Source organism: Candoia aspera, chromosome 2 (genome assembly GCF_035149785.1).
Source record: "Candoia aspera isolate rCanAsp1 chromosome 2, rCanAsp1.hap2, whole genome shotgun sequence".
Taxonomy (NCBI): domain Eukaryota; kingdom Metazoa; phylum Chordata; class Lepidosauria; order Squamata; family Boidae; genus Candoia; species Candoia aspera.
The window spans coordinates 131,018,398-131,043,251 of NC_086154.1; the positions used below are offsets into that span (position 1 = coordinate 131,018,398).

The 24,854-nt window shown below is 39.2% G+C and overlaps 2 protein-coding genes across 6 annotated transcripts in view; both read right to left on the minus strand.

The window, feature by feature from the left end:
- The window catches only part of DIP2B (disco interacting protein 2 homolog B), a 184,467-nt gene extending 177,639 nt beyond the window's left edge, over positions 1 to 6,828 (minus strand). For both annotated transcript variants that reach the window (XM_063293623.1, XM_063293622.1), the window contains exon 1: positions 6,518 to 6,828. In XM_063293623.1, coding sequence (XP_063149693.1) covers positions 6,518 to 6,620 — 103 coding nt within the window. In that variant the 5' untranslated portion in view covers positions 6,621 to 6,828. The remainder of the gene's footprint in view (positions 1 to 6,517) is intronic.
- Positions 6,829 to 19,270: 12,442 nt separating this feature from the next.
- Positions 19,271 to 24,854, minus strand: part of LARP4 (La ribonucleoprotein 4) — a 50,549-nt gene continuing 44,965 nt past the window's right edge. For all 4 annotated transcript variants that reach the window (XM_063293620.1, XM_063293618.1, XM_063293617.1 and 1 more), the window contains 3 exons: positions 24,498 to 24,616; positions 23,950 to 24,118; positions 19,271 to 23,645 (listed from right to left, as the gene is read on the minus strand). In XM_063293620.1, the coding sequence (XP_063149690.1) occupies positions 23,304 to 23,645; positions 23,950 to 24,118; positions 24,498 to 24,616 (630 nt within the window). In that variant the 3' untranslated portion in view covers positions 19,271 to 23,303. The remainder of the gene's footprint in view (positions 23,646 to 23,949; positions 24,119 to 24,497; positions 24,617 to 24,854) is intronic.

The window sequence follows — 24,854 nt, forward strand, 5'->3', positions numbered from 1 at the left end:
GCCCCTGATCACTTTGGTTGCTATTTTGTGTATCTTCTAAGTTTAGGGTCCATAACTACACAATATTTCAAGTCTGGGTTATAGATTAAATTTGTCTAAAGAGATTATAATATTGGTAATTCCTATTTTCTCTTTGGCCCATCCAGCCACTTTGAGTCTATAAGGGAGCTTTCATCTTCCCCTAATATAAACAATAGCTTATCTGCATATCAAACCACCTCAGTTTTCTTCTAAAGTTGACCTCAGGCCTATTTGTGTCTGGAAAGTGTGTGCAGTCTGAAACAAAACCAGGACATTTACAACTAGTATGGTATTCCTTTATCAGAGAGATAAGCAGAACAACTTCCTGTAAAAGATTTAAAACAGTATCTTTGGGAAAGGTGAACTTTGGTAAGCAATCTGTATTTTTAGATATAATGTATCCTAACTGCCACAATGAATGTAGCTGTTGCTAGAAAACAGATTACTAGAATGTTCTTTCTCTGAGAAATATTCCAGACAAGGACTTTGTCATTTTCATTCTGCACTAAAGCATTTGTAAAATTGTATCTAACAGCATACTTCATATTGCAGTTTTGGTTTCACAGATTTTCAAAAACAGATACCTAAAATAATAATAATTATTATTTACAACAATAATCTAACATTATTACTATTAGTTAATCTTCTCTTTACTTCTGCAGCAACTCAAAAGTTAATGCAGCATCTCTCTGGCACGGATTAGTAGTTGTTTTTTTTCACTGCTTCTTCGGCTAATTAGATACCTCCCTCCCCCCCACCCCCAATAAGAAGTAACAGTGGATTAATGCTAAGCATCTTCAGTCAAAACCAGCAGTAAATTATTTGATTATTTGCAAGCAAAAGGCAAGGCAGAAATTAAAGGTAGCAATTTTTCGTGTTCCAAACCTCTATGAAATCAATAGATTTAATAAGCTGCCAAAGAATAATAAATACCCTCTTGACACTGAATGAAGTATTAAATTGGCTAATTGCCTGTTAATGTTTTCAATGATTTAAAAATACACAAACTTATCCCACTATAAAAATACACATAATGTTATAGGAAAAATCACCCCCACCAAATTCTGTAATTAGCAAAGCAAAAGTATGCATGAATAATATTAGCAAATTATGGGAATAAATTATTTATAGGAACCTCCTGGAAGATTTTACAAAGCTTAAAGAGAAGAAGCACAGAAGGAGTGAAGTTCTCAGGAAAAGGAAAAGAGACAGCGGGATACAGAGGCATCAATGGGGAGGGAGGCAAATGACAAAAGCAGTGTTATGCCATAAGCTTTGTCCCTTTTGTACATATTATCCTGTTGCACGCACATTCGAAAGAGGCAGAATTTGCAACACAAAACTACTTTCATTATATTGACAAAAGCATCAGGTCCTGCGCATGCTTCTGATAACATAAAAATCTTCAAGGTTATAGCCACAAATTATTATCTTTAAACAGCCTTGGCTCCTGGCTTAACACACACTGCCTGCACATGGTCAAACTTTCGCACCCAGTTATGGCTTGACAACTAAACATTTTGTTCAGCTGTCAAAAAGAGAAACTGAGGATCCTGACAAATCATTGTACCATGTGATGACTCCCTGAGAGACCCATAAAATTTGACTTGCACGCCAATATCCCTACATCAGTTACCTTCACATGGTGCCCATATAGCACTCTTTTGTAAACACCTGTACTGATTTATCCACCAACAGAAACAAAATGGAAGTACATGGTTGTTATTACAAGGGCCTCACTGAAAACCTGCACAGTAAACAATATCTTCTCAGTGAAAATAAGCAAGATATCTGGTGCTAAAGCAAGATGAAAAGAACCAGATCACTTTTAATCTGACTAAACAGAGGAAAGAAGTCAGAATACAATCCAACATTTATATCTTGTATATCACACAATGCATGTCAGTATGAGTGGAGGAAGCCAAGCTCCAGGTATCTACCGTTAAGTGGAAATCACCACCAGCACCTCCCAATTTCTGAACTGCTTTAACTCACAGCAGTAAAATAGAAAGAAGTAAGTATGGTGGCTTGGAATCTACACACTGGCTTACCGAATTAAGATGTAACAAACAACCCACCACCACACACAAACTTAGCTGAACAGGATGCCAAACAAAAACTATATCACATTCAAAGCTTTTGATTGGCACCCCTTTTTTACAGCATGATGCAACTGGTCAATTTATTCCGCTTCAAGCCTGTACAGCTGTATAGTCCTTCCGCTTATTCTGATTCCCAGTGAAAAGTACCACATCCCTGGCATAAAACAATCTCAAAAAGGCATCAGCAATAGTAAACAGCTAATCAATGTAGACAAAGGTCCCTCTTAATAGAAATGTCTACCTCAAATCTGATGTGTTTAGCTTTCTGGAATTTTTAGTTGGATCAAAGGTGCTGAAATTATTCTGTAAAAATCTCTACTCTTCAAAGAACCAGAACTCCCCAGGAAGGAAAAATTACTGGTTTACATTGGTTTACATTCTCCCTCTGTATAACTCTCACTCAGCAAAATCACAATGCAACAAAGAAATACCTATATGCAAGGCAAGCAGCATGCTATAGATATACACACATATCCTTATGCAAACATGTTTCCACATCAAATTAGCAGTCTCACTGGGCTATGCTGAAAAAGCACTGCAGTGCTTTGAATTGCAGCTTCAGGAATATCAAGATCAGATGCTATTCAAACAATGCAGAATAAGTGTAAAACAGTATACTTTAAATGATTAAACTGTGTAAGATGCATTATGACATTACAAAAACTATGTTTTTTTCAGCAGCCAAATGTGCCAGTAAATTTGTAGTTTATGGTTTATTGAAAATGATATAAGAAGTAGTATTTTTCATGATTCTACGAATTGCTTCAATGAAATTCCCATGAATGAAACTGGGTCAATCAAATCTAATACTGAAATTATATATTGCAGAGTTATATATCAATATAACAAGAACATAACAAGAAAACAAGAACATAACAAGAACAACAATATAACAAGAAAGTTCTGAAAGCAGATTTTTGGGATAACATGTAAAGACTGTAAAATAAATAAATAAACTAATAGGATGGGCAGAAATATGAAGGGCAAGTACAAGAGCTATCTTGATATATAAGTTGCTAAATCAAGACAATTGTATAAATTTGCAATTAAATAAGCAACAAAATTCCTTCTTTGAAGTTGTACACATAGGTTTTCATGAACTTTTTCAAAGATAATGCTCCTATACAACATTTTAACATCATTGTTTCCTCCAAAAAAATTGTGCAGAAGAGAACAGTGAGCTAGACTTGAATAATTTCTTCAGCAGCAGCAGCAATGTATAGATTGCTATTCTCCTTAAAGATCACTATATAGAAATAGACCAACATTCCTGAATGATTTGTATAGAATTACCTGTCTTCTCTGTAACCTTACTTGCATACTAATATTACCTGAATATCAACAGGCACTTATTTTCAATGGTTATCCATAGCCTAGTATTACTAAAATATAATGCATTATACAAGCAGTACATGTGATCTTTGCTCAGTTATTAATTATGTACAGTACACATTTTATAGTACAAAATCTTAATATAATATATGACACTTAAAACACTTATCTTTTTAAGTTTCTTCATTCAAGATCCAAAAATTAATTCAACTTAACCAATTGCACCTTTGGCTCATGGTATCTGAATAGCAGATCTAATGTTAACACAAACTAGATGGTGAAAAAGCACAAAAAGAGCTATATAAAGAGTTATGATAGATATGGGGAGGGGGGTTCCCTCTCCACCAAGCCAAAAAAAAACCCCTATTAATTCAAGCCCTTGAACTAATTAACTGCTTGGAATCCAGCCTGTCAGGGCAAATATATTATCATGGTAAGATAATTCACAAAATGTCCCCTTCTGAAATAATTAACTTTGTATTCTCATCAGAAAATTACAACTTTGCAGAAATTAGACTGGTATTTTAGTTTTGAGAAATGATTCATATATGTGTCCCAAGAGGAAATTCAGGCACAGTAACAATGAATTCTGTATGTTTTATTAATTCTTTTTTAACTTCAACAGGTTCTTTTGTTTTACAAAATTCACTTACGATTGTCATTTTATGAGGATAGAAAACAATAGTTCAAGAGCCAGTAAGCAGAAAACAACATGGAGAGTTAAGAAAAAAAACTAGAGAAGAAAAAAAAAAAGGAAAGAGGAAATGTGCCATTTATGTCTCAAATACAATTTCAGATTTTGTTTTTAGCATAAACAGGAACTTTGTGTAAAGTGCTTAGAGCTGCACTGAACACAGAAAGCCCCTTCATTGTTGTCTAAACTCCTCAGCCATATACACCCCTTTAAAAACTCACTTTTCTTTTCAAAGAGATACCATCCTGCAAACCAACAGTATATGCAAGATAAATCATTTCTAATAGTCATGGATAAGCTTTAAGCATGTGAGTTCTATTTCATTATAAGACCACTGACCCAGATGCAATTAACATACACTTGAAATTAAAGAATTCTCAGTCCACAATTTTTAATGTTTTTGAATTCCAGAGGCAAATTGAATTCCTAGTCATTCCTCACAAAAATAAACTCTTGTTTAGCCCCACCAACCTTCCTAATTTCAGACTGTAGTTTAGAGTCATTTGGTTAAGCAGATATAAATTTGAATGTGTATACGGTATCAAGAACAAATGGTGCATCAAGTCACTCTCTTTCCTCAGAACGTGTATGAAAGGCTTCCTGGTTACCTTCAAACAAACTACTTTGGACATCTGAACAATACAGCTGATCATCACTCCAGAGGCAGTTTTTGGACTAATCTAGGCAGGATTAATATGGATCCTTTTATTTTTTTTACATGGGATCTAGTGGGTACCACTTTCAAATCACAGATTGCATCCATCTGCACAAAATGGTGTTTGCACCTATTATGCAAAAATGTGGATTCTTATGGTTTTTATGTTGAATCCATGTGAACCTACAGATCATATCCATCACTGGTCAGATGTATGCAAGTGGAATGAATGGGGAGAATGGAAAGTATATGACCTGGTTCTCTCAGTGGCTGTTACATCCTCAACCATGATATCCTGTCTATGCATCTCTCTAAATTATGACGTAAAAAGTGATGGGTCAAGAACTTCAGTCTTCTTTAAATGATAAATTCAGAAGAAAGCTTAATTAGTTAAGTAATACCTCCAGAAGACTTTGCCTGGCAGAGTTACAAACTATTAAAAAACAGAAGAAAGAAACCCTAAATCCTGAGGGACCCATCTGACCAAATGATGGAAAAAACATCCTTTATCAGTACTGTATTTCTGAAACCTCACCTTCAAACTGGACTGAAGCCATTTCCAAAATTCGTGATTATACTGGTTCAGTCTGTGCAGAAAAAAAATTAAACTATGATCTGATGGTGATTTCAGGTGTGTTCCATATAAAATAGTGATGCTTTATGAGGATCAGCGCATTGGATCTATTTTTGCAATGTGACAGCGACAAAAACTGACAGATACGTGATTGTAATGGCACATTTGTCTGCAGAGTATGAGACTACTGTTCTGATTATTGTTCCAGATGGATTCCAAGTAAAATCTTGGGGATTCATAGGAATCTGTGCTTCAGATCCATGTTTCTTGGCAATTTGATATATGGCAGGTATGTTATTGTAGTGAACATTATACTATACTATAACTATGACCTCTATTTTGACAGAAGTGTTCATGTAAAAATCAGGAGTATATAAGCCTTGAATCCGGCTTGTCGTGCCACAGGAGCATCAAAAAACATCAGATCCATGACAGTTGGTGGAGACAGAAGTAAACTTGTGATTTGACCATGGCTTCCAGTGCATCATATATAAAAATCCTAAGATTTTTGCATGGAGCTAAATTTCAGCAAACTGTCTTCCAAACCCATTACAAGAGTAAAGTGTCTATTTGGTAACATTCTACCCATGACTGTGGACTGTGGGAGTTATGTTACAATGCAGACTGAAACTCACAATTAAGTCACAGGCTGAGGGAAGAGGGAAATGTAGCAAAGGAAATCTCATCTATGCAGTCACAGAAAGAATAAAGAGGAAATTACGTCTTTGTGGAAGAGAAGGAAAAAATAAACTAAAACATTTGTGTGGGGGTGTGCAGGAGCGTGCGTATGCACAGGCGTCTGTATTTATTTTAGTCAACCTCAAAAAAAAAAAAACCCAAAATGACCTAATCTGTTTTATTCAGCTTCCATGCACACACTCAAGAGAAGGATCCATGCTAACCCTAAAGGAAAATGTAAACGCCACCACCAGGGAACAGGAGATTTACAGAGCGCACGGTTGGGGACAAGAGGCACGGGCCTTTTCTTCATATTTCCCCCCATCGCCCCCCCAGCAAAAAAAATTCAGTTCAACCGGGAAGCCCGGGGGAGAAATATGCTCCTTGTTCTCCACAGTCAGAGACATGGACGGCTTCCAATAATCTGGTTTCCGCCCTAGAGAGGAGAAAAGGGGGCTCACCTTCCGAGAGCTCCAGCTCCAGCTCCGCAAGCTGCTCACGGACCTCTCGGGGCAAACCGACCGGAGGAGAAACGGCGCCGTTGCCGCCCGGCGGCTCAGCCATGATAGGAAAAGGAAGTGCCCGACTTCGGCGACGGCGGTGGCGACTTCTCCTCCTTCCCCTTCTCAGCGTCGGGGGTTCCGGGTCCTGCCGCGCCAAACAGAGGCGGCAACGAGCTCCACCGCCATGGCCATAATCCGATCCTCTCCTTGAGCCTCGCTGCCGCCACCCTCCTCCTTCTCCTCTCAGCCGCGTTGAAGGAGCCCGGCTAAGTCACATGAGGGAGGCGGGCAGGCCCAGCCCGAGCGCCAGCCTTCCCCCCCGCCCGCGACCGAGGGAAGCGCCGCCCCGGGCAGGGCTGGCCCAGCGCTGGGAAAGGCCGGGCCTGTGCCGCGGGCGTCCTCTACCGGTCTCCTCCCGTAAGCCGGCTGCCCCCTCGGACTCGCCGCTGGCCAAACGAGGCACGGCAGCAGCGCGGAGCAGCCCCTGGTTCCTTCCAGGCACAAGTTGCATTTTACTCGAGCATGCGAAACTCTCCGCCAGTAACTTCGATGAGCCTGCGGCGCTTCTCCGCGGTGGATTTTGTGATTTACCCAAATTTTTGGGTTGCGGAACACAGTCGGCTAAAAATGTGATCAGCTTAGATAGCGATGCAGCGTTTCATGCAAACACAACCTAAGAGAAAGGCTGAATCCATAACACTGCAGCAAGCGATGGTTTTTTTTTAACAGTTACCTTTAATAAGGTGTAGTGGCTAAGCCAAAATTATGGGTTAGTGTGTGGGGTGAATAAATGGCGGCTGTGCTTGCCTCCAGCAGTTGAGAAGGATTATTTAGTGTTTGCCACTTAAGGCAGTACAAGTTTGTTATGCGGTTATTGTGCGTGTGTGCACACTTAACATGTACACTAAGGGCCTGATTTAGCACTTAAATGTGCTCTCTCCGTTCTCAGGAGGTTCTCTAAACTCAGCCAGTCTGGTTCAATCAATGATCAAGTAAAAAAACATGGTTTGGCACAAGGTTTAATCCCGCAAGTTACTGTATTACAGTAAACTTAAAAATATAGATAAAATGAGAGCTTCATGTAACATGTAATGCTGTTTTCATAAAATGATAGAATGTAAGGGTTGGAAAAGACTCTGGCAATTATCTAGTCCAACCCACCTGCCCAGTTTAAGAAACCACAACTATGGCTCCCCCAACAGATGCTATTTCCCACCTATCTTGGGTTTAAACACCTCTAGCAAAGGAGAGTCCACCACCTCCAGAAGCTGTCTCTTGATTTGCTAAATCGCTCCTAACACTAGGAACTTTTTCTTGATGTTCAACTGAAATCTCCTCCCTTATAATTTCAACCCACTGATTGTTCTCAATTCTGCCCCTTCTTCTATATGACATTTCTTCAGCTAGTTTGAAGACAACCATGGCATTTCCCAGCAGTCTTCTCTTTTCCAAGCTAAAAATACTCAATGCCTCTGGACTGCTCATTGACCACAATAAAGATTCTCTTCTCTTCTCTGTTCCCAATACAGTACCTTCAACCATTCTGTCTTTTTCTTCCAGGCCTCTATCATTTTGGTTGCTTTCTTCTGGAACATGCCAGTTTGTCAATGTCCTTCCCAAAATGCAGTGCTCAGAAATGGAGTATTAGGTATGTTTGCCAGCTTGAGTTATCTATAAAAATAATAAAGGCGGGGTAAAAAAATCTAAAAAAAATGGATGCAGTATTTTTGGACTGGTCTGACAATACAAAATAGAACAATTACTTCTCTTGATTGTGACACTATATTTTGGTTGTTGCATTTTTTTTTCAGCTGCGTCGCTCTGTTAGATTGTGTTGGTTCAGGACACCCAGATTCTTTTCACATGTCCTGCTTCACAGTAGGATTATTCCCACCACCAATTTTATATTCATGCCTTTGATTTTTCCTACCTAAATGTAGAATTTTGCATTTGCCCCTCTTGAAATTCTTGCGGGTTCCTGCCCTTTGTTCCAGCTTATGCAGACCATGTTGAATCTTGATACTGTCTTTTAAGATATTTGCTGTCCTCTCCACCTTTGTGTTTTACAAATGTGATACAGGTAGGTTGTGATTAGTGCTAGTTTGAATAATGCGATATTTAATTTAGTGTGAATTGTAAATTGATACCATGTTGCATTTATTGGGACGCAAAACTCAGTTAATGCAAGGCTAGTGCATGCACAATTGAGGCTAGCGCATGTGCAGTTGCATTTTTATATGCTGCTTATCTTCCTGTGTGCAAAATGGAGAAATGGAAGATTTCATCAGAGGAAAACTCCCAAGTTTAAACAAGAAGAGGCTCATTATTACCTTAGAGCAAAAATTTTATGTAATTGAATGACATGAACATGGTCATAGCAATGCTATGACAAGATGTTGGAATGCCGGAATCTACAATAGAATTTTTTTGTTACATTTTGCTTTCTGTTACTACTTTGTGAATTGTTAACCATAAATTTAAATTATAAGTATATTCTTTTTATCCTTACTTTATCCTTTGTTTGTTGTTTATTCATTCAGTTGCTTCCGACTCTTTGTGACTTCATGGACCAGCCCACGCCAGAGCTTCCTGTCAGTCATCAACACCCCCAGCTCCCCCAGGGACGAGTCCGTCACCTCTAGAATATCATCCATCCATCTTGCCCTTGGTCGGCCCCTCTTCCTTTTGCCTTCCACTCTCCCCAGCATCAGCATCTTCTCCAGGGTGTCCTGTCTTCTCATTATGTGGCCAAAGTATTTCAGTTTTGCCTTTAATATCATTCCCTCCAGTGAGCAGTCTGGCTTTATTTCCTGGAGGATGGACTGCTTTGATCTTCTGGCAGTCCAAGGCACTCTCAGAATTTTCCTCCAACACCACAGTTCCAAAGCATCTATCTTCCTTCGCTCAGCCTTCCTTATGGTCCAGCTCTCGCAGCCATATGTTACTACGGGGAACACCATTGCTTTAACTATGCGGACCTTTGTTGTCAGTGTGATGTCTCTGCTCTTAACTATTTTATTGAGATTTGTCATTGCTCTTCTCCCAAGGATTAAGCATCTTCTGATTTCCTGACTGCAGTCAGCATCTGCAGTAATCTTCGCACCTAGAAATACAAAGTCTTTCACTGCTTCTACATTTTCTCCCTCTATTTGCCAGTTATCAATCAGGCTGGTTGCCATAATCTTGGTTTTTTTGAGGTTTAGCTGCAAGCCAGCTTTTGCACTTTCTTCTTTCACCTTCATCATAAGGCTCCTCAATTCCTCTTCTCTTTCAGCCATCGAAGTGGTATCATCTGCATATCTGAGATTGTTAATGTTTCTTCCAGCGATTTTAACTCCAGCCTTGGATTCCTCAAGCCCAGCATGTCGCATGATGTGTTCTGCGTACAAGTTGAATAGGTAGTGTGAGAGGATACAGCCCTGCCGTACTCCTTTCCCAACCTTAAACCAGTCCGTTGTTCCGTGGTCTGTTCTTACTGTTGCTATTTGGTCGTTATACAGATTCTTCAGGAGGCATACAAGATGACTTGGTATCCCCATACCGCTAAGAGCTTGCCACAATTTGATATGGTCCACACAGTCCAAGGCTTTAGAATAGTCAATAAAACAGAAATAGATCTTTTTCTGAAACTCCCTGGCTTTTTCCATTATCCAGCGGATATTGGCAATTTGGTCCCTAGTTCCTCTGCCTTTTCTAAACCCAGCTTGTACATCTGGCAATTCTCGCTCCATGAATTGCTGAAGTCTACCTTGCAGGATCTTGAGCATTACCTTACTGGCATGTGAAATGAGTGCCACTGTTCGATAGTTTGAACATTCTTTAGTGTTCCCCTTTTTTGGTATGGGGATATAAGTTTATTTTTTCCAATCTGATGGCCATTCTTGTGTTTTCCAAATTTGCTGGCATATGGCACGCATCACCTTGACAACATCATCTTGCGAGATTTTGAACAATTCATCTGGGATGCCGTCATCTCCTGCTGCCTTGTTATTAGCAATGCCTCTTAAGGCCCACATTATCCTTTACTTGAGCACCTCAATGATGCCATGAGCTAAACCGTGAAGGGCCACCCAAGACGGGAAGGTCATGACAGAGAGGTCAGACTAAATGCGATCCCTGGGGAAGGTAATGGCAACCCACCTCAGTATTCTTGCCGTGAAAACTAAATGGATCAGTACAACCAGAGATATGTCGGTATACCATCGGAAGATGAGACCCCCAGGTCGGAAGATGGTCAAAATGCTACTGGGGAGGAACAGAGGATGAGCTCAACTAGCCCCAGACGTGATGACGCAGCTAGCTCAAAGCCGAAAGGACGGCTAGCGGCCGACGGTGCTGGTGGTGAACGGCGAATCCGATGTTCTAAGGATCAACACACCATCGGAACCTGGAATGTAAGATCTATGAGCCAGGGCAAATTGGATGTGGTTATTGGTGAGATGTCAAGATTAAAGATAGACATTCTGGGCGTCAGTGAACTGAAATGGACTGGAATGGGCCACTTCACATCAAATGACCACCAGATCTACTACTGCGGACAAGAGGACCACAGAAGAAATGGAGTAGCCTTCATAATTAATAGTAAAGTGGCTAAAGCAGTGCTTGGATACAACCCAAAAAACGACAGAATGATCTCAATTCGAATTCAGGGCAAGCCATCTAACATCACAGTGATCCAAATATACGCCCCAACCACAAATGCTGAAGAAGCTGAAGTAGAGCAGTTCTATGAGGATCTGCAGCACCTACTGGACAACACGCCTAAAAGAGATGTTATTTTCATCACAGGAGACTGGAATGCTAAGGTGGGCAGTCAAATGACACCTCGAATTACAGGTAAGTATGGCCTGGGAGAACAAAACGAAGCAGGACACAGGCTGATAGAATTTTGCCAAGACAACTCACTCTGCATAACAAACACTCTCTTCCAACAACCTAAGAGACGGCTTTATACATGGACTTCACCAGATGGACAACACCGAAATCAGATTGATTACATCCTTTGCAGCCAAAGGTGGCGGACATCTGTACAGTCGGTAAAAACAAGGCCTGGAGCTGACTGTAGTTCAGATCACGAACTTCTTCTTGCACAATTTAGGATCAGACTAAAGAGATTAGGGAAGACCCACAGATCAGCTAGATATGAGCTCACTAAGATTCCTAAGGAATATGCAGTGGAGGTGAAGAATAGATTTAAGGGACTGGACTTAGTAGATAGGGTCCCGGAAGAACTCTGGACAGAAGTTGGCAGCATTGTTCAGGAGGCGGCAACAAAATACATCCCAAAGAAAGAGAAAACCAAGAAGGCAAAATGGCTGTCTGCTGAGACACTAGAAGTAGCCCAAGAAAGAAGGAAAGCAAAAGGCAACAGTGATAGGGGGAGATATGCCCAATTAAATGCAAAATTCCAGAGGTTAGCCAGAAGAGATAAGGAATTATTTTTAAACAAGCAATGCATGGAAGTGGAAGAAGACAATAGAATAGGAAGGACAAGAGACCTCTTCCAGAAAATTAGAAACATTGGAGGCAAATTCCAGGCCAAAATGGGTATGATCAAAAACAAAGATGGCAAGGACCTAACAGAAGAAGAAGAGATCAAGAAAAGGTGGCAAGAATATACAGAAGACCTGTATAGGAAGGATAACAATATCGGGGATAACTTTGACAGTGTGGTCGGTGAGCTAGAGCCAGACATCCTAAAGAGTGAGGTTGAGTGGGCCTTAAGAAGCATTGCTAATAACAAGGCAACAGGAGACGACGGCATCCCAGCTGAACTGTTCAAAATCTTGCAAGATGATGCTGTCAAGGTAATGCATGCTATATGCCAGCAAATTTGGAAAACACAAGAATGGCCATCAGACTGGAAAAAATCAACTTATATCCCCATACCAAAAAAGGGAAACACTAAAGAATGTTCAAACTATCGAACAGTGGCACTCATTTCACATGCCAGTAAGGTAATGCTCAAGATCCTGCAAGGTAGACTTCAGCAGTTCATGGAGCGAGAATTGCCAGATGTACAAGCTGGGTTTAGAAAAGGCAGAGGAACTAGAGACCAAATTGCCAATATCCGCTGGATAATGGAAAAAGCCAGGGAGTTTCAGAAAAAGATCTATTTCTGTTTTATTGACTATTCTAAAGCCTTTGACTGTGTGGACCATAACAAATTGTGGCACGTTCTTAGTGGTATGGGGATACCAAGTCATCTTGTCTGCCTCCTGAAGAATCTGTATAACGACCAAGTAGCAACAGTAAGAACAGACCACGGAACAACAGACTGGTTTAAGATTGGGAAAGGAGTACGGCAGGGCTGTATACTCTCACCCTACCTATTCAACTTGTATGCAGAACACATCATGCGACAAGCTGGCCTTGAGGAATCCAAGGCTGGAGTTAAAATCTCTGGAAGAAACATTAACAATCTCAGATATGCAGATGATACCACTTTGATGGCTGAAAGCGAAGACGAACTGAGGAGCCTTATGATGAAGGTGAAAGAAGAAAGTGCAAAAGCTGGTTTGCAGCTAAACCTCAAAAAAACCAAGATTATGGCAACCAGCTTGATTGATAACTGGCAAATAGAGGGAGAAAATGTAGAAGCAGTGAAAGACTTTGTATTCCTAGGTGCAAAGATTACTGCAGATGCTGACTGCAGTCAGGAAATCAGAAGACGCTTAATCCTTGGGAGAAGAGCAATGACAAATCTCGATAAAATAGTTAAGAGCAGAGACATCACACTGACAACAAAGGCCCGCATAGTTAAAGCAATGGTGTTCCCTGTAGTAACATATGGCTGCGAGAGCTGGACCATAAGGAAGGCTGAGCGAAGGAAGATCGATGCTTTTGAACTGTGGTGTTGGAGGAAAATTCTGAGAGTGCCTTGGACTGCAAGAAGATCCAACCAGTCCATCCTCCAGGAAATAAAGCCAGACTGCTCACTTGAGGGAATGATATTAAAGGCAAAACTGAAATACTTTGGCCACATAATGAGAAGACAGGACACCCTGGAGAAGATGCTGATGCTAGGGAGAATGGAAGGCAAAAGGAAGAGGGGCCGACCAAGGGCAAGATGGACGGATGATATTCTAGAGGTGACGGACTCGTCCCTGGGGGAGCTGGGGGTGTTGACGACCGACAGGAAGCTCTGGCGTGGGCTGGTCCATGAAGTCACGAAGAGTCGGAAGCGACTAAACGAATAAACAACAAAAAAATATACATATAAAATTTATATTTAAGATTTTCATTGCCTGGAACCAATTACCACCTTTTCCATAGAAGTATCAGTTCAAATAAGGGACACGGTGGCGCTGTGGGTTAAACCACTGAGCCACTGAGCTTGCCAAATAATGAAATAATAATCAGAAGGTCGGCAGTTCAAATCCGCATGATGGGGTGAGCTCCCGTTGCTAGTCCCAGCTCCTGCCAACCTAGCAGTTCGAAAACATGCCAATGTGAGTAGATTAATAGGTACCACTTTGGCGGGCAGGTAACGGCATTCCGTTTAGTCATGACATGACCATGGAAGTGTCTACGGACAAACGCCGGCTCTTCGGCTTTGAAACGGAGATGAGCACCGCCCCCTAGAGTCGGACACGACTTAATGTCAAGGGAAACCTTTACCTTTACTATCTGTTCAAATAGTGCAAATTTGAATAATGGAAGGATTTCGTGAGATTTGTTAACCGCACTGAGACCTGCCTGTAATATATTTTCCAATCTCTCATCAAAGTCATTTATAAATACATTGAACTGTATAGGATGTTGAGTAGAACCCTGCAATATGCCCTTCAACACCTTCCAGCCTGATGTGGAATTATTGACATACTGTAAGGAATGCCTAAGACTAAATAAAAGACTCAGACTCTAAATCAAGTTTAAGCTCTGGCTTTTATTTGGAATAGAATGCACACCAGTAAAAAGCTGAGAGTGAGGGAAGTGCGCCAAAAGTTGAATTAAATAGTCTCGCGCCAAACAGCGCTCCACCCCCACACTCCCCAGGTGTGCCCCACGAGTTCCACGGAGTGACAGGTTATCCAGACTTGATAGGCGAGAGGTCGTCTAGCCCCATTTGCCCTGGGCATTGCTCCGTTTGTCTTCCTGTGAGGTAATGGTCCATTACCGGGTGTCATGTTAGCATGATTAGACTTCGATATTCCTCGAAAGCTGGCCGCGCCCTTCCAAACCTCGCCCTGATTATTTCTTTGACAATGGTGTCAATGGTCAATTACCGGGCGGTGAGACCTGGTTGTTCAATAGATCTCCCAAACCCATTACCTTCTTTGTCCGGTTTATCACCCGTACCTCTCCAGTCATTGACACGCATCTGTGCTTTGTCATGCGAGCCGTTATGATGTCGCAAACATCGCAATGACGATCATGACACACATATTCATTGGGTATGATTGTTCACCCAAATCTGTATCCAACTAATGGTAACATAATCCAGTGCACATGTTGCCATTGTGTATACTAGAATCTCATGGGAGACATCACTGACTGTTGATAAAGCTGAAATACACTATGCCCACTGCATTCCCTTGGTTAACTCTGTCAGAGTGACTTATTCTTGATAAACTCATGGTAGCTCTTGCCAAATAATGGATTTGTTTCTAAATGCTCACAGATCCATGCTTAATCATCTGTTCCAGAGTTTTGCATGGTATTGATGTCAGGCTGACAAGTCTGTAGTTATCTGGGTTCCCTCTCTCTTTTTGAAGATAGAAACACCGTTAGCTCTAATCCTTGGGCACTATTTCTATCCTCTGAGATTGTTCAAAGAAAGGGACTCCAAAGTGACTTCCAGAAGCTCCTTCAAGGCTCTCAAGTGTAATTGGTCTGGTCCTGCAGATATGGTAACCAGGAATACCTTAACAGTCTCTACTTACCTTGGGTTGCCAGGCCTTTTGGGTATCAATTGCTCTGCTTAAAATGATATGGACAGGGTTTCTCTTTGGCAGGACAAAACTGAAACAAAGTAGTTGTTTAGCTCTGCCCTCTCCCTATCACTGTTACTATCCTACCATTTCCTAGCAACAGACTCATCCCCTCCTTTTTCTACTGAGCCAGCCTCCCCCCACCCTTTTTGATGCATTTAGCCTACATTCTTTTTAACTTTCATTCTTCAGATACCAGTTACCTGATGGTACAAGTCCTCAGTAAAAGGTAAAGGTTTCCCTTGACATTAAGTCCAGTCGTGTCCGACTCTAGGGGGCGGTGCTCATCTCCGTTTCAAAGCCGAAGAGCCGGCATTTGTCCGTAGACACTTCCATGGTCATGTGGCCGGCATGACTAAATGGAACGCCGTTACCTGCCTGCCGAAGCGGTACCTATTAATCTACTCACATTGGCATGTTTTCGAACTGCTAGATTGGCAGGACAAGTCCTCAGTAGTTACACCCATTTTCTATTTCCAATGTTTTTTTAATTCTCAGCTCAGTCAAGAGTTCTGTATGCATGTACAATCACTTCCTACACTGCCCCTCCCATTTATTTATTTATTTGCATTGGAATAGCATGCAATTGTACTTCCAGTGTTTTAGAGGATAGTGCAGTGGCTTACTTATTAGCCAACCCCTGCCACCGTGAACATATTACACCTAGTTTGTAGGCCCTGCATTGGTTATCAGTAGATTTCTAGGTGCAATTCAACATGCTAATTTGGACTTGTAAAACCGTATATGGCTTAAAGGCAAGGTGTCTTCAGGGCCATCTGCTCTAACCAGAGTCAGCCTTCTGAGATGAACATCCAGGGAAAAACTGCTAAAGCCGCCCTATGTTGTGAGGTGAGGGAGGGCTGAGGCCAGAAAACATTGCTTTTCAGTCACGGTATCAAAATTGTGGTACAGCATCCCCCTAGAAGATAGGCCCACTCAGTAATGGCCTTCTGGAAACTGGTGAAAGGCAAGCTATTTGGAAGGCCTTGAAGAGTGACTGCATTAACTGTGGTTATTTATTTGATTGATTGCGTATCATTCATTTGAAAGAGTTTTGTGGTGTAGTTAAAGGCACCAGGCTAAAAACTGGAAGACTGTGAATTGTAGTTCTGCCTTAGGCACAAAGCCAGCTGGGTGTTTGTGAAATGGGGTGGTTTCCTTTGGATATGCAATGGATAATTTAATTTTTTCTGTTCATTTTCTATGCTTGTAAACTGACAGGAATCTTGAAGGATTTGATGACATATACATTCAATAAATAAATATATGTTGAGAAGTTTCCAACTTTTCTGTGCTGCCTTTGACCAATTTTGAGTTCCCTTGGCAGCAGAGTGCCCGTGCGTTGGTTGCACCACATAATATAATATCTTAACCCTCTCGCAATCTTGTTTTTAATGTTACTTATTTAACTGGTTTTTATATTGTTTTAATAGTTTTATTGTATGCCACTGAGTTATGTTGTGTGAGATGGGTAATATAAATTTATATTTAAATCAAATATAAATTTGATTTAAAAAAAAGAACAGACATGGATTCATCCCCAGATGCGGAGTGTGTTCCAGTATCTCTAAGCATGACCCTAGGATGAAGTATTCAGTAATTAATCTTGCCTCCTCAGGCTATTGAATTCATATAAACTTGCTGATCTTAAATTGATTTAGTTACATGTGCTGTATGTCCTCCAAATCTAGTAACTCGATCCTTTCTAGGTTAGGGCCAAGGTCAAAATCTTCCAGAGTACTCAAGGTAAGTTGTTGGGTAACTCAATCCATGCCCTCCTTGTCATCTGAACTTAAACAGAGATAAGAGGCTAAAGATGGTCAACAAAATGGGCAGCTTAATCTAAAGTACATTTTTTAATGTGAAATGGAAAGAAGGAAGAGGTACAAGGAGTCAAGAGCCTCCTCCCAACCCATCCCTAGTGGCTCCACATACAGAAGGGCCATCACGTTTTAAAGAAAATCTGTCTAGAGGAAATATAAAATAGGGCAGATCTATTTTTAATTCATGGTTAATTGAACCCCTATTTATTTATTTCTATTTATTGAATTAATCCAGTTTCCTGAGTTCATATAATGCAGAGCTATAACTAGTCAAGTATTTTTTTTAGCTTAATCTATTATGCAAGCCCAAGCACTATGCAGTTCAGGCCAGATGCCTTGTTCAACAAGTCACAGCTTTACAATATCCAAGCCAGAGTATGTTTGCTCTCTGCTGAATGGATTCTTCATTCCTGAGGAAAATAAAGTGCCTTAAACTATAGAGTTCATTTGCTCCAGTTTATTTTATCCATAAGCTATAGAGTATTTCTTGCAAACAACTCTCTACTTCGCTTTCAGATCCATACAATCTCGCAGCATTTTGTTCACCATTATGACTACCATTCTGGGGAAGATTAAAGTAACTAAGGATTCTATTTAGATGCACCCTTACCTCCTAAACCAGGTTCTCAGCCTTTTCGGCCTTATTCTCAGCAGCACCTAGCCAACCTTATTTGGATTTAGAAGCGGAAGTTCACACCTCATTACCCCTTGGATGAGAAACCACCTGGAAATTCTGCGGCTGGACTGAAAAATTAAAAGACAACCTGGAAGAAGGCAATAGCAAGCTACTGCTGTACTGTTACAAAGAAAACTGCAGTGACCTGGCATATTTACTTCTATTCTGCTCTTGGCCGATCACCTTTAAATTTCTTCTAAGTAATAAATCTGGGAAAACTGACTTCTGGGAACTGTATCCCTTCTGAAGAAAAATAAAATAAAAACCAAGGGGAAACAGATCTGTGTATTAATGGACCTGGCTCTTTATCATATGAATGGAAACTTACATTATATTCTCTCTTTATAACAGAGTAGTAGAATAAATGGGGCATTTTGGGGCCATTATCTACCTCTGGGGTCAGCATCACAATTCCTGTGAGAACAGATGTGCCTTGGGCCACCTTTTCCCGACACCCATTCCCTTTTTAAAATTATTTCCTCCCAGAGAAGGTAGGACCCCATTATTACTTCTGGCCCCAGATGGAATCTAGGGACAATGTATTTCGGGGGGAAATGGCAAAAAAGTGTCTTTACGACCAAGGAGGCATTTAGAACCCACACAGAAAAATCATCCCATTTGCTCTATATCACTATTAATTCTTGGAGAGCCCACAGACCTCTTTTAAATCAAGTGTGACTCAAATCTACAGGTTGATTTCTCAAAAGGCTAACTGCTTTCACTTATTTAACTCACATAAGGAACCAATATGCAAATGAAGGAAATGGCCTATCTCAATTTCATGGATAAATCCCATGGAATATTTTCACTACTAAATCAACGTGCTTCCTCACCTCCCAATGTTGATCCTCTGTTGGATTTAATCAGATTTTCCCCAGCTATTCCTTCATATACCAAATCATTTAACATCTGGACAAAGTTCATTTTTTTAAGGTGGCTTTTATTATTTCCTTCTAACTGTTATTTCAATTTCCCATAGCACCTTGGCAATGTCAAAAACAAATACAAATACATGTATAATCTTAACAATTAAGCATGAACCTACTTTACACAATTTCTTCGATTAGACAACTTTGACAACAGGAATAAACCAAACTGATAAAAATAGATAAGCCAGATAATTGAGATATATATTATTCAACTGAAGCCATCACTCTGATAAGTGAGACTAGATGTGTCACAGAAGTCAAACTGTTTTGGGAAAGATACAGCTGAGTAGTTTGGTTTATTAAAACAGAAGCCATTTGCACACTAACACTTACATTTGAAATTTCTTTGAGAGGGAAATTTTATCCATAAATGATTTTTTTTAAAAAACGTCATTAAATAAAATTGTTTTAAGTTGTTAACAGGTTAGTTCAGAGACTGATTAGCTCCTATACTAAATCTTAAGTCTACATTAATACACTCATTCTCATCTCTTCAGCAGCCTAGGGCTGAAGATGCAACTAACCTTCATCCAAAGGAAAAAAAAAAAAGGGAGGGGGAGAATCAGAGGTACCATCCTAAAGGAAACCAACGCTATATAATAGATTCTCTCTCACATACACACAAGAGCATGATAGACCATTACAGACTGATGGTGATTTTACGTTTCAGAAGAAAATATCAAAAGTTAAAAGAAAAACCTATTGCATATTTCTTGTAATCAACAGTTTACAAAAGTTTAAGCAACCCCCACCCCGAAGTGCATTTTTGTTGCATTTTATCAGTATACAATGTTGCATTTTATAAATTTAAAATAATCTGTACACATGTAGCAGGAATTTTTACCCAAGTGAATGTTCACTGGATGACAATAAAAATAGTGGATATATTCAGACATTTAGCTGATACTGACGAAGTAATAAGGCCATAGCTATTTAAATTATAGTAAAGCATTGCTTAAGTCACTTAACTGCTACTGATCTGCCCATATCTTCAGGTCAAAAAGAAGGGTTTGATTTTAATCTGTTAAAACAGCATCACAACTTTCCAAGCTACCTTGGGGGAAAAAAAAGAGAAAGCAAATAGAAATGCAAGTTTCATGCACAAAGAATCTCCTCCTTTTCCTTTCTAGAGCAGAAGTACAATACCGTGGCTCAGATTACTGACCAATACTAAAGATATAGTATGTGTAGAAAACTCAAAATTTCCTGCTAATGAAGAGCTCCTTTCACAAGGTAACCATCAATACAAGTTCAGGAAACATAGGAAATTGTGATCGTTATCATCTTGCATATTCTTATATTTCACTAAACCTTCAAGGGTAAAAGGCATGTACATCCAATGATGACCTATTAAAAGCGAAATACAATTGTCTCTTAGTTGACAGTTTTGGCACTGATGCTCTATGAAATGCAAACATCAGCTCCATCTCTGCTGTTCCAATATTTACAATGAAAATGCTTGTTTTATTACATTTACCAGTATAAGCTATACTGGACATATCTTTTACATTCAATCATTGCTGAGACAGAGGCTAATGATTTACAAATGGGCCAATGCATCAACTTACAGTTGTAACCATGTTGATTTGTTCATTTACATTTAATGCACGGCTACGCAGAAAACAAGCACTACCGATATTGCACATCCTTACAGCAAGATAGTAAAACTGCCCTGACAGTGAACTTAAAAAGTTATTGTGCCTTGTTTCTAAAGTAAAATGGGAAGACTGATGAAAATCCAAGACACTCTTTGAGAATGAAGAATATATAATAAGCCCAGATCTCTTTGTCACTCAAAAGTAACTGCAAGAAAAGTTAACAGCGTATAGCATATGGTTCTGTCTTTTTTTACTTCGTCATTCCTTCTATCTAAATTTACAGGTTTAGGTATTTATGATAACAAAATAGGAAGGGATAGTGAAGGAGAATGGAGAGGATATGATGTTAACTGAGGAAACCGTTATCAAACACTTCAGTTTTAGTAAATCCCTCCAAGGTATTAATCTGGCATTGGAAAAGCTGCTTTTACACACTTTACACATACATTGCACAAGAGCCACTTGTGTGGGAAAAGCACACATACGCAGACATAAACTTCAGGATGTATAACACATTCTTTCCACAATCAATTTTTTCCCTCACAAGGAAACGTCTGTGAGGTATATTTGCTTCAATATCCAGTAAAGAAAAGTGTTACATTTTGTTGATCCATCTTTGAATACAAGTTTCCACTCAAGCATGGACATATAAAAAGAGTTAGATTTCACATGCTTGCATTGCCAAGTAACTCATTTTACCCACAGAACTGTATTCTTCTTGAACAGCAAACCATTTTTTTAAATAATTCCCAGCAACTGTTAATTCAAATACATCTTTAGTTTGCAATGACACAATGCCTTATCTATCCTAAGAATAACTATAGTATAGCAGTTCAACTTTTTTCCATTCCAAGTGCAATAATCAGATTTATGGGTCTTTTGAAATGAAGTAGTTTTTTATACATTTTTCAGAATTCCTAACACATTTAAGCATTTCACCTTTTGTGTTATGTCCATCAAAAATAGCATTATGAGCAAACCAAAGTGGGTTTTGTACTTAAGAGACGTGATCAATTATTTGTTTTAATGTAAAGACTGCCAAGGCTAGCAGTTACTTTAAAATGAGAAATGATTAATAACATGCATAGAAAAAGAATTATCAACTGCTTAAGTACATTTACACTTCTCAATCAAATAAAAAAAGTGATTGCCAAGCTGAATAAGTTAGAGAAATGACAAATCTGACATATATATATATATATATATATATATAATTTGTATATATATATACTTATAAAAATAGATATGAGTGTTCTCAAAGCCATTGATAGAGAATGCCTACTGAATAAGAAACTGCCATAACTTTTCTGGCCAAGAAAAATCAGAAGATTAACATTTTCACAGTTAATTATTTATCTGCCACTGACATTTTAAAGTTATCACTAACATACACAAACTAAAAATGCATGGTGGTGTCTCACAGCTGAGTTTTCCAGTGTTCACAACTAGATTTGTATATTTGCTACTAACTAAAGAATCTGATATACTTTCCCCTAACACTTTAATACAGAACCTTGAACTCTAGCATGTGATTTTGCAAGATTAACATTTGTAATTGTCCTATTTCTTAAGTACTACAATCATCAGCTTGTAAATCACACTGCTTGTTGCACAACATTGTTATTCTAATTAACATAAAGCTATGCTAATGTTCTTGCCAATATTCTCCAACATTAGTTAATTTTCATAGTTACCAGCTGTATCAAACAGGGAAACTTAATGATGTTTGTTTTTAGTCTCCCCCATTTAATAAAACCTGATTTCTGGTATAATTTGAAGCTCCTTCAAGTAGAAAAAGTGTTTTCAGTATATCAAAGTATGGCCCTAGAGTGACCAGCCTATTTATTAAAGTGAAGTCAGACCCCAAAATTGTCTTGTCTCATTCTAGAGAACTCAGCATATTTAAGAGCTGAAAATCTCAAATCAATGCAGCAAGGTAATCTTTACTGTACAGTTTTCACTTTTCCTATTTTTAGTTCTGCATTAGTACCAGAATAACTACATTCCAGCTAGATGTGCTTAATTCTGTAATAAAGGATCAGAGAAAATATTAAAGCAGTGGAAAAGTAAAACAATGCTATCCCTAATTAGAGAAAATGCTGGAACAAATTAAAATCTTACCCACTATTTCTTGTCTACTAATCTTGCTGTTTGCATACTCCAGAATAAAATCATACAGTTTTAAAAGCTGACCAAAATTAGTAAAGTCAAAGACTGTATTTCCAAAACACAAAATCCTACAGTAGTACAATCAGTTATCATCAGTGACTAAATCATGACATAACAGGTATATGGCTACACTCATTCGTACTGACCAAGCATGTCAGTTTTGGGGCTGAATTGTAATGCAAGGCCATTAATGGCATACATGTCATCTTACAAGCCATACCTTAAATAGATTTTTAAAAGTAATTTATAACTTTTAGTTTTTTCCAAAATAAAAAATAAAAATTGCCCCCTCTTCAAGTAAGAAACATGCTAATATGTGTATTTGTTCCTCATCTTTAATAAGCTAATTCATAATGCAAAAATCTAATTCAAACAGGAAATTAAAAACAGAAAATTACAAAAATTATAATCTTTATCATATTTATATTGATTCTATTTCTCCAGCATTTTGTATCACTTCGAGATGAATATTGGGATCCCTTTAAGCTCTCTCACATTGCAAACCCTGTGCTCTTGAATTTACTGTCCACTTTTCCTATATTTATATTTCTCTGAGCTAGTCAGTTTCTCCTCTACTGCTCTTTAGTTCATAGTTCTGATTAAATAAAAAGTTTGATCAATTTTCCTTTGGTGATCGCGGTGGCACACACTGTTCCTTGCCAACTCGCCGAGGCGCTCCCTGAGGAGAAGACCTACGTCCACATTGGCGCCTCTGTTCCCTGATTTTTCCTGCAGCTCCTTTGGGAGGCCCATTGCCTCTGGAAACAGCAAAGTCTTTCATCCGTCCTTCAGGCTTTTCATGTGCCTTCTCTCCAGCCTTCTCATGGGTGCCATTTTCTTCTGTTTTGGCAGGGGAGGTTACATTAGAACGCAGCTCCCTAAGTGGCTGAGCAGGAACAGAAGGTACTTCCTTTGGAGGTTTCTGACAAACCTCAGCATAACTGAGCTTCCGGGGTTCCTTACCAAAAGAAAAAGGCTTTAGTATAGGCTTTAGTATACCTCTAAACCAAACAGAATCAAGGGGCACATGCTAGTGACAATTCAAAATGAAAGCCACATTTAGCAATTCTACATATTTGCTCTTCTACTTCTTTCATCCAAACAAGTTTGACATTTTTATTTCAGGTTTTTTTAAAGGTTAAATTCTGTACTCACCAGTACTATACTATACAATAGTACCAGTACCAGACCTACAGTCTACTATACAATCTGGGAGGTGGTTTACTAAAACTATCCAAAATAACTGAAAATAGTATACTTACCTGTGTAATTACAGCAGGCATTGTGTTTGCATTGGTTGTGGATGAAGTGGTGTTTGTCCTGGGTGATTTTACAGTACTGGGGAGACATACAGATGAAGGTGGGGAAGTCTGACTTGCAGCCTCCTTATGCACATGAACCTCTTCTAGTTTCTTATCTTGCTGTGTGGCACTAGAAAATGCATTAAGAGAATGGTGTGACATCTTGCAGACTAGATGACTTTTTAAAAGAAATCAAACATAATTGTTTTGAAGCACAGGGGCATTTTCAAAGGGATTAACTTTTACTTTTGGAAATAAAGACAACCATAACTTTTTCTTTGTTTCATGCTTTCAATGTTGGTTAAGACAGCTACCCTAATTAGTGTTTTCAAAAGGAATCAACTTGCACAGTATTTTCTGTCCAGGGCTTATGTTAGGAAGAAAAAAACTGCTACCAGTCAATTTTACTGATGTTGGAACTAAAACAAACAAAAACAAGTATTTGTGTTTCTCTCGCCATACAAAATAATTATTGGTGATACTTATAATTGGAAGATCAATCTCCATACCTTAACCCAGGAAGATCAATCCCATAGGGAGAACTGGCATTCGTGACAGGCTGGACAATACTTTGGCCCTGCTCTTCCTGAGTGGATGTTAGACAACTAACTGTCAAATCTTTGTTTTCCTAAATGGGGAGTGGGGAGGGAGGGAGAGAGAGGAAAGAATGTTTGCAAAAGTACAGGTTAAAACCTAAGCCTATGTGAATTATTATTATAAGTGAAAAGAACAATTACATATCATATAGGCTAAAAGCTACCTCACAGAGCATGGAAGTCAAGAATGGACAACCTGTTGATTGCCAGGGTAACAAGGATCTAAATGGGCAGTGCAATGACAAAAAAGGGGAATATATCACAAATATA